This window comes from Triticum aestivum, chromosome 3A (assembly GCF_018294505.1).
Source record: "Triticum aestivum cultivar Chinese Spring chromosome 3A, IWGSC CS RefSeq v2.1, whole genome shotgun sequence".
NCBI lineage: Eukaryota > Viridiplantae > Streptophyta > Magnoliopsida > Poales > Poaceae > Triticum > Triticum aestivum.
The window spans coordinates 402,965,626-402,976,518 of NC_057800.1; the positions used below are offsets into that span (position 1 = coordinate 402,965,626).

The following is a 10,893-nucleotide window of genomic DNA, read 5'->3' on the forward strand; positions in this document are numbered from 1 at the left end:
CCCGCCGCCCTCTGCCTGTAGAAACCAAGAGCATGGAACATGCCTGCAATTCAGCCTTGGCTGCAGTCTATAATTGTAGCCAAGGACTTTGTTCATTTGATGTTCTCTCTTATGATGTTCACATCAAATGTACGCTTTAAGAGTAAGCCACACTTCCTTTTCCTGCTTTTTTAATTATGCGAGTCTAACCTCTGTTCTTGCCTTAGCAGTTTCATTTTTCTTTTGTTCAGTTGTTCTACTGCCTGTGCTTTGCTGGGCACTTGATCATGTTGCTAGATTTCTGAGGCGAAATTTTGCGCGCTCCTCATTCTACAGGCAAGTTGCTGATTTCTACAATTAAATTGCACCTTTGTATCAACGCTTGCAATTACTGATTTTTTTAATCTCTATCTTTAGGAGGTACATGGAGGAGCCTTGTTTGTGGGTGGAGACAAACAACACTATGATCAGCCTCCTTTGTTCAAATGCTGAAATTACCCTTGGCTTTCTTATGATCGTATCACTTTTCTCGTATGTGCATTCACTTCTTGCTGAACTATTTAAAGAAGATTTTGAATCTAAACTCACATCAGTGCCATGCTTGCTTTCTCATGCAGGTGGAGACGCAACATAATTCAGACATTCATGTACTTTCATGTTAGTTTCCCTGCCCTAAACAAGCATTTTTCTCGTTTTTTACTTTTGTTTCGTTTCTGCTTTCATGAGTTTGAGAACACGAGGACCCTATAGGTTGAATATTTGCATTTTGTTGGCTGCATTACCACCATATGCATCTACTGAAACACTAGTTCATGCAGTGCATTCACAACTGTATTGCCTAACTAACTTTTCTGTACACATCTATTTTGTACAGCTGTTGAAGTTGATGTATCATGCTCCTGTAACATCGGGTTATCACCAGAGTGTGTGGGCGAGAATTGGCCGGGCTGTAAACCCTCACATTCATCGGTACACGCCATTTCTCAACACGCCAATTTCAGCAGTCCAAAGATGGTGGCTGAGATAGTAGGCATGGATGGTGCCACGCCTATGTATCCCTTGATCCCCTCTACATATAGAGTATCTGCTACAGTGGGCTTCCCTTGTCATCGTTCCGTTAAGAACATACACGTCACTTGCACATCGTTCTATTGTTTTCATACCCTCATTTCGCGTCTTACTGAGCTACTCAACGGATGGCACAGCATAAATTTTTCTGTGCAAGCAGTAGGTTTCGAGCGGTCTGTCCATATCTAATATCTTGACTGATACAGTTGCAATGATGGCGAAGAATTCTTGAGGCTACTTTGTTACTAGAGTGTTTGACAAAAAACTACCACAATTGGGGCTTCTGCCCCACAGAACTACCACATTTTTAAAAGTGGCCGAAAACTATCAAAAAATTGGAATCTCGTAACTAAAAACTATCACTTTCAGATAATGGCCAGTTTAGATGATTTAAACATGTTTATGACAGGTGGACCCCACTTGTCAGCGTTGATGTGGCAGGAAAGTTAACTTTGTTATTCCAGACAGTAGATCGTTATGACAGGTGGGGCCTACACGTCATTCTTCTTCCTCGTCATTCTTCTTCCTCCTCTCTGGCATTTTAACAAACACCTCGTGTACATCGTCCACGAGCAGGTAGACGACGCAAAGCTCACCGTTGTTATCGAGCTTTCGCCACCGCGTCGGGCGCCCCCAACGCCGGTGAGCAGTTAACCGTGATCGGAGCCGGCGGCTGATGCATACTAGAGAAATCCGCCGCGTCGCCCACCCGCCCTGGCGCACAAACCGCACGCTCGCCGGCCGCGTCCACAACACGCTCGTCTTCGTGGCTGGCGTCGTGTTAGCGTTGCTCGTGCTCCTCTGCTTCTCCTTGCTGCTCGCGCCCACGCCCGTGCCCAACCAGGTCACGGGTCGCTCCCTCCCCTTCCCCACCTCCTTCCCGCACCAGGAGGACGCCGTCGGTGACGAGGAGGGCCTGTACGCCAGGGTCGCCGCTGGGGCACGAGCAGTACCCTCTACCGACTGCATCTCCCTGATGCGGCTTATTCCTTGCCGCGTGGGGCTGTGGCGAATAGGAGCCAGGTTGCTACGGCGAGCGCGAGCAGCGGCTGCATGAAGACGGGGAGGGCGAGCCGCGACGACCCGAATTCGACCGAGCCGGCCATAGCTATCCGCCATGGCCAGCAACCACACCTCGCCGATGTCCTCGATCGCCGACTTGTGCGACAGAGCTCACCTACTTCCCTGCATGCACTGAAAGTGTTTGTTAAAATGCTAGAGAGAGGAGGAAGAAGAATGACGTGTGGGCCCCCCTGTCATAACGGTCAACTTAACGATCCAGAATAACAGAGTTGACTTTCCTGCCACATCAGCCCTGACAGACGGGTCCCACCTGTCATAAACGCGTTTAAATCGTCTAAACTGGCCATTATCCGAAAGTGGTAGTTTTAGTCACGAGATTCTAATTTTTTGGTAGTTTTCGGCCACTTTTAAAAATGTGGTAGTTCTGTGGGACGGAAGCCCTAATTGTGGTAGTTTTTTGTCAAACACTCTTGTTACTAGTACTAGAAGAACGCCTGTGCGTTGCAACGGGGCCACATTAACTTTAAGAGTTCAATATTACGACATTGGCGACCTTTTTTACCATCAAATCCTCACGCACACACACACTCTCCCTCCCTCTTCCTCACTCTCTATCCCCCTCTCCCTCTCTCTCTAACACACACACATATCCATCTTATTGGGTACGGGACCATAATCCATCTATTTCACACATACACGCTAGTGCATAACAATATGGATTATGTGTATTATATTTGCCATCAGAACTGGGGGAATTAATTTCATGTAAATCGACCAGCCACAGCTCCAAGAATACGCGAACGAGGTGGCTCGGGTCGACGTCGGCACCGTCCAGCGCGGGCCTCGGGCCCGCTTCCAAGTGCACGTGCAATGCACGTCTTCACAAATATTATAACCAGATGTGAGAAATCACATGCATAGAAAAGACATTCTGATAGCAATCCAAATACCATACTCAATTGAATACCTAACCTGGACAATACTCTTATTTCTATGCGCTAGAAAAAATGGAATAGCAAATCTAAGTATGCCTACATACGCTCAGATTATATATAAGAATCTTGGGTGAACAATTGCAACAAAGCACTAAGCAACGATAAATTTAAATAAAAAATCCATTAACTATGCAGGCAGCAGGCTTGTTACAACATAGAGAGATAGGAAAATGTCACCTCCAGTAATGTAGCGCAAAGGAGTGGAACGAAGCATGAATGAGCGGTTGTCTATTCTTCTCCATGTACATGGATCAGTAGTAGAGGCCAAGTATATAAGTACTTGACCGAACTCCACTCTTTGTGTACGGAGAGCCATGTCACCTTCTCGCCGCTGCAGCACGGGAGGACGGCTGGTTCACGTGACCCTCCAGCTGGGGGATCCATGGTGGCTGACCGTCGAGCTCGAGGCAGAGAAGTTGAGGGCAGTAGTGGCGAGATCCATGCCGGCCAACCGGGTGAACATGAGGTCGTCGGGGAGGGACACATCGGCAAGATCCGGTCACCACGCAATCTGAAGAGCAACAGTGATCTCCACAGGCTGTAGGCCGACGACGTGCTCCATCCCCTGCGATGGGGTGACCATGGCGGTGGCCACAGCTCCTCCTGCTCGCCTTGATCTCGGCGACACACCCTGAGTGTAGGAGGCAGCAACGACCTCGACGAAATCATGGCCTCCATCCCGGAACGCAATCATGTCGCTCTAAATAAATGGATTCAATCATGTGACTCTAATTACTTCGGATTGTTATGTGCACACTAAGCGGGGTGCAATTAGGAAAGAGAATGTTTTCTAATTAAAGTGATTGAGTGATTTAAGGTAAGGTTAATTAATTTAGATTTGATTTTTAGTGATTGTTAGTAAAGTATGATGCGTCTTTAAAATCTTTTATTTGTTTCCTTAAAATCTATTATTTGTTTCCTAAAGAAATTTGTAATAATGGAAGGTATCGGTTGATTTGGATAAGTTAGTAAATTTAGATCCGTGATTGCGTGCACGTTTGGAAAGTGCTGATTTGTAAGGAAAGAGCTGAGGGGTAAATAAACCGGTGAATAAGAAACCAGCATCGAAAAAAATCTACGACGGTTAACCTACGAAAAAAAACCGGACGAAAGCGGTGGGACGAAAAAAAACCTGGAAGCGAGACTACCAACTGCTCCATTAGGATACTAGTATATAAACAATGAAAGGTCCCTCGCTACTCGCTGGCATTTGCCAATATAAAATCGTTGAAGACGATTTGTTAGGGTGATGGCTGATCCACACCCTATCGGAGCCCATCACAGAGCATAGGCATCAGAGCACATGGCCGGACCTTGATTTGAACAAGCCGGGTGACAACGATGATGATGGTGGCGGTGTTGGCTACAAATCATGGATGGCCGATGAACACACTCATGCATGAACACACGCCGCCAACACAGGGTGTGTGGTGCGACAAGTTCGGGGACAACTTTCTGCCCTGCTCGAAGCATCCTAGTTCAAAGACGAGAGGAGGAGGTTGCCCTCGTCGCCGAGTGCGATGCAACAATACGACATGACTCTCGGTAGACTCCTCCTGCATTAGCTTCCCATCTTTGACGTAAACCAGTGTCATCATTAGTGATGGCTAGTCTTCAAGGGAAATATTTCAAACCAAATTTATTGATTTGACACATAGCAGATAAGCACAACAAATGAGCATAGCCATCCGAGACCTACCGCGTGGGGGGTGCCTCTATTTTCAAGCCTGGGACCTTGTTCATGTAAAGCCTCTTTTTTCACGCTGAATGACCCAACACACGCACCAGGATGGACCTGGCCTCACCTGACTGGCGGATATTCAAAAACATGCCAGTCGTGCGCAAATACAAATTTTAGATTTGTGATGTACTAATTAACAAGACGTAGTAGATATATGTATGACAATAAATAATCGACTCGCACAATTGTACCTGACATGCACCGCATCCCGGACAAAACATGCCCACGTACCCTGTATCCCACTTCGTTCGTCCAGAACATGCCTGACATATCAGGCATGCCCCACCGTTGTCGTGGGAGTAAGTCTGACAGTAGAATAGGGGGTATGTAGGGGGAGGCAAGATCCTAGCTACGGCGAGGTTGTGCATGCAAGGGTTTACGAGTTCAGGCCCTTCTCGGAGCAAGTAACAACCCTAGGTCTTGGTGCCCGGAGGCTGGTCGACTGGATTATGCCTGAGAGTTATAGGGGGTGCGAACCCTTGTGCCAGAGGAGGGGGTGGCTTATAGAGTGCGCCAGGACCCTAGCCATCCCATGTTACACAGGGTTCAATGTATATTAAGACAGGACGTTACTGGTAACTTTAGCTATAAAGAGCTATAAATGATCTTTAAGACTACACACTGAATGCCCGACCGTTGCCATCCTGAGTGACTTTAGGCCTTCTGTATTCTGAGTGGTTTCTTGTATGGTCGAGTGACTTCATTCAGGGTCAAATGGAATTGGGGTTACCGAGTGAGGTTTGAGGTCGAGTGGATTGCATCCCTTGGTGATCTCAGTCGGTTTCTTGTGTTGTATCTTGAATGTCCTTGACTCTAGGGCAGTGTCCTTGGGTAAGGTATCTAGGTCAGGCCTATGACCCTACCCTAGGTACATGCCATCGTCATTAGCCCCCGAATGGATTGAGGTCTCAGTGAAGAAAGAGCTGAAGTTGATTCTGACCCGATTCCCTACTGCGGAGGTATCTCATCTGAGTCTGTGAATCATGTTGATGTTTCGATCTTATTTCAGTCGCCTCGATCGATTCAGAGGTCGTCAAGTGAACTCGACTGACAGTCTTCGAGTGTTGATACGGAATGAAATCTTCGGCGCGGTTGGTTACTCTGTGGTTTCCGGATCTCACGGGATTCAAAATTTTAGGGAAGCGCGCGGGATGGGGTGCGCCGCAGTAAACGGAGTGGATGAACGAGGATGCCTCGATCCTTGTGCCGCCTTTTCCACCACGTATCGGGAGAGCGCCTGCTGCGGGATATGATTAGATCGCTCGGGCCCACTCGTCAGCCACTCGGAAGCGGCCTCATAAATAGCGTCTAGATCAAGGCAAAGCACAGTGCGATCCAATCGTCCCCTTTCTCCCCTGCTTCTCAATTGCACTCTCCGCCCTCCTCGCCATCTCCGTTCACCTGCGAGCACTCCGTCGCCATGGGCAAGGACAAGACGGCGGCCCTGGAGCGCAAGAAGGTGGCGGCGGTGAAGGGCAAGAAGACGAGTCGGGGATCGTCGTCAAGGTCCGATCTGCCGCCTGGTTGGATCCAGGGGGACTGGATCCGCTCCGCAATCCAGAAGGAGGACTTGGAGGACATGGCCAATGGAGGCCTGATCGCCCATGGATCTTGGAGGCTGCCGGGGAACGAGACCGAGCCTCAGCCACAGGAGGGTGAGTGTGTTCTCCTTGCTACCCACGTCGACCGCGGTTTCAGTCTGCCTCCTCATCCTTTTTCCGTGGATTCTTGAACTTTTTTGGTGCCCAACTTCATCATTTCTCCCCCAACACAATCACATACCTCGCCGCCTACATTTCTCTGTGTGAAAACTTCTTGGGTTGTCGACTACATTGGGGCTTGTTCAAGCACATCTTTACTTGCCGTTCTTAGTCTGTGAAGAAGGCAAATCCGGCTGACGAGAAGACGCACGTGATCCAAATGTGTGGGGGTTTAGGGATTCAGACTAGGGGTAGAAGCACTTTTCCAGCCATGACCCTTCCCGACTCAGTTAGATGGTGGCAGTCGACCTGGTTCTACTGCCGAGACATTCCGACTCCCGATCAGTCGACCAGCCTTCCCCCTTTCACCATGGACCAAGTCAGCCAACCCTCTTCGCTTATCGTGACTCCAGCAGAGAAGGGAGAGGTGCCCATGTTAGTCGACCGAGTAGTCCAACTGGTCCGTGATGGCGTGACTGGCATGGATTTGTTGGAAGTGTTTCTCAGTAGACGCATCCAACCCCTTCAAGCCCGCGATCATCTGATGTGGATGTACTCGGGCCCCAATGACACTGCTTGGGTCGACCCAGAGGAAGTCTCCGAAGAGACGATGGAGCAGTGGCTGCAGAGCTTCACTGGAAATAAAGACAACCCCAGGGGGTCCAGAGAGTCACCCACCTCGACACCGAAAACGAGCCGGAAAAGGTCCGACCTTTGCACCGAGTGTATTTTTACTCTGATTTGCGACAATCTTTGAGTCTGATCGATGTTTGTTTGACTCTTTGCCTTGCAGATTTACACTGAGATGTACTCGATGCCGAACAGGGAGCAAGCCCAAGAGGGAATGGAGAGCACTGACGAGAGCGGCAAGTGGCAGTCTCCCGACAACCGCGAAGACGATAGTGATGACTCGAGCGGCAGTGAGGAAGTCTAATCACCACCTCTCTTAGAGCCTCGATCCAAGCAGTCTCAGGATCCTGCGGGTGAGCGTGGCAAGGCGGTGCCTCCCAGGGTGCAAGAGCACAAACGCACTCGGACCTTGTCTCCGGTGCCGACTGAAAAGGCTGCCAAGCAGCTCAAGACTGCCCCTTCGAAGCCTCGGATGGCCTTGCCCAAGATCAAAGTGGATGTCCCTGTTACCTCTACAGAAGTATTTTGCCTTCTCTCTCTCTCTCTCTCTTGCATTGTTTGGAAACTGTTGTGTGTTTTTCGACTCACTCTGTTGCTTAACCGAGTGAGTTCTGAACCTTTCAGCGCTGCCACTTCCGTGACCTCCATGGATATCGAAAAGGGCCAAGACGATGAGGAGACTGAGGATGCGGCCACTTCCAAAGCAGGCACAACTCCATCATTTTACTCTCATTTTGTCAATTTGTACTATCGGTCGACTGAATTTTGGCTGTCGAGTCCTTTGCAGCACCACCAAATGTCATTGATCTTCCAGATGATGATGAAGATGTGCCTCAGAAGACCACAGGAAGAAAGGGCAGAACCTTGAGCAGGAGGGCGCCTGCCAGCAAGGTATCTCAGTCAACACCAGCATCGGAGCCAGTGATCCAGCAATCGGGAGATCCAATTCGGGCTTGTGTTTCATTTGCCGATCCTGTGTCGACTGATTGTCCTTTAGCGTCGACTGCCCAAGACCTTGCTCCGTTCGTGCAACTCCATACCTCAGATCCACTGGCTGCTTCGATTGTTCCACCAACTCCACCATTTATAACCCATCATGTCCCAGAGGACCCAGTGGGTGCTGCTAAGGAAGCTATACGTCAAGCATGCCTTATGATGGAGCGAGTGAAGGTGGTGCACGAGGCTAGCAAGGCTGCCTATGACGCCAGCTCTGCACTTCAAACCAATGTCCAGGTGAATTGATTCCCGACTGATCTTTTAGCTTGATCTTTGCTCTGTTAGGATATGGTACTTGAAAACTGCTCCTTTATTATTCGTAAGATGTCCGTGGATCTATCGTGAATCTGCATCTGTTCACCCACTAGGTGCTTTAACTTTCGCTGAATAGTTTTTCCACTTGAGTCGACTAGATCGTGTCTAGTGTATCCTTGGATCAGTGGGGGCACGCAGAGTGCACCCACTGGGTGTAGTCCCTGAGACCACCGTCGAATGTTTGATTCGGCGGGGGTCTTTGTCAAATGTCTGTTTGTAAACTTCCACTCGGTCCAGGCAGGTTGTACCGAGTGGTATCCGGACCAGTGGGGGCACGCCAAGTGCACCCACTGGATGTAGTCCCCGAGACCGCAGTCGACTGTGGGCAGTCAGCGGTGGTCTGAGAACAACAACATTTTTTTCCTGACTGGGCTGACCATGTCGAATGGAACATTGAACCGGTGGGGCACGCCAAGTGCACCCACTTGGTGTAGTCCTCGAGACTACTGTTGAATGTCTGATTCGTCAGTAGTCTTAGAACTCCTTTTGCTGAAATGACTTGAACTTGTATCTTTTTGCTCAGAAGTAATTGATCTTTCATTCCTGCCGACTGACGTATCTTGTTCATTGATTGTAGAAAGCTTGTGAACTTGGGGTTCAGTTTGCTGACTTAGAGAGAAAATAGATCCAGCTCAATCTCGACCTGGAGCTAGCCAAAGAGAACTTGCAAAAGGCCAAGGATGAAGCGGTTGCCATGGGAGGTAATACCTTGTCGACTGTTTGCTTTGTCTTCTTTCCTTTTCATTCTTTGAACCAAGTGACTCTACTCGAACAGATGTGCGTAGTGAAAACAGACAACTCCAAGCTCGTTCGAAGAATGTTATTTCTTTAGAGAAAATGAAGCAGGCTTTGGAGCAAAAGGACCTCGACCTTGCAGCGGCGTAGAAGACGGCGCGAGAGAAAGCCGATCTCGCTGACAAGAAGCTGGCTTCAGTAGGCAAGTTGGAAGAGGAGAACGCCAAACTGAAGACTGCCATCAATGAAGCCAACAAGGAAGTTGTGCAGCTGAAGAAGGACAAGGTGACTCTGACCGACAAGGTTGGGGATCTCACTCAGACGAGAAACGACCTAGAGGCTTATCTGGGAGGGCTCGCCAAGAAGATGTTCATTATGCTCGAAGGTACTTTCCCTTGTCCGACTAATTTGTAACTACCGACTCATCATGTGATCTGTCAACTCATTATTTTCTTGTGTGTGTGTGTAGAATTCTGTCAAAACTTTGAGGAAGAGATGGGGCGGATTGAGACGAGCCTAGACCCCATTAACTTCCCAATCAAAGATGAAGCTGCTATGAATGTGCTACGACTGGAATCCTGTCTCGCCGGCGTTGTGGATTATCTCGCATGACTGAAAGTAGCGATGACGCGGATCGACACAAAGCTCTGGCCAAAAAGTGTCGCTCCAAAACGACCTCGAGTCTCTGATGACTCGACTCAATGAAATCCCTGGTCAAGTGCAAGCGTGGAAAAAGTCATCTGCGCGGTGCGGTGCTGACGTGGCTCTGTCTCTGGTCCGTGTCCATTGCAAAGAAGCTAGAGAAGAGAAGCTGGCGGCTATCAAGGTCGCCAATACCAAGAAGATCAAATCCCAGTCCTCCATGGAGACCTTCATCGAAGCTGCTACCCGTATCGCTGACGGAATCGATCTGGACGAATTCGTCGAGCCAGCTAGCCCTCCTCCTGAGGAGTGAACAAACTTGATGCCACACTTTTATTTTCCACGGAATGCCGAGTGATTTTGTAACCGTTAAACTCCTTCGGGCCCGATGCCCAAGTACTTCTGTTCACGGTTCTGAACCTTGTTGGATTTATCTGAACTTGATTTTCTCTTGAAAATGGTCGCTTTGTTTTTACCACTTGCTGAATCGACTCCAAGGCCATTGTACTTGCAGCTTTGACGAGAGGGCCGCGGGTATGAGCGTCAGGTGGTATAGACGACCTGCACCTCGTCGCCCTTGCGGATCGGGATGGAGCAGACGTTGCACTTGTGGCGTAGCTCCGACGAGAGGGTCGCGGACGTGAGCACCAGGTGCCGCACACGACCTGCACCTCATCGTCCGGACGGATTGGGATGGAGCGGACATCGTACTTGTGGCGCGGCTCCGTCGAGTGGAAGGATTGCTTTCCGCTTAGAGTGTTTTTTTAACTTAGGTGATTACGGGGTCGCAGCTAAGTTCCCGAGTGGGAAGATTGCTCTCCACTCGGAGTGGTTTTTTAACTTAGGCGATTACGAGGTCGCAGCTAAGCCCCCGAGTGGGAGGATTACTCTCCACTTGGAGTGGTTTTTTAACTTAGGCGATTACAGGGTCGTAGATAAGTTCCCGAGTGGGAGGATTGCTCTCCACTCAGAGTGGTTTTTTAACTTAGGCGATTACGGGGTCGCAGCTAAGCCTCTAAGTGGGAGGATTGCTCTCCACTCGGAGTGATTTTTGAACTTAGGCGATTAC

General features: G+C 49.3%; 1 protein-coding gene across 1 annotated transcript in view; it reads left to right on the forward strand.

Moving 5' to 3' along the window:
* Positions 1 to 1,292, forward strand: part of LOC123061417 (uncharacterized) — a 4,395-nt gene extending 3,103 nt beyond the window's left edge. Inside the window, exons 5-9 of the mRNA XM_044484511.1 lie at positions 22 to 142; positions 231 to 315; positions 397 to 510; positions 597 to 636; positions 854 to 1,292. Of these exons, the coding sequence (XP_044340446.1) occupies positions 22 to 142; positions 231 to 315; positions 397 to 510; positions 597 to 636; positions 854 to 1,006 (513 nt within the window). The 3' untranslated portion in view covers positions 1,007 to 1,292. The remainder of the gene's footprint in view (positions 1 to 21; positions 143 to 230; positions 316 to 396; positions 511 to 596; positions 637 to 853) is intronic.
* Positions 1,293 to 10,893: the final 9,601 nt, after the last annotated feature.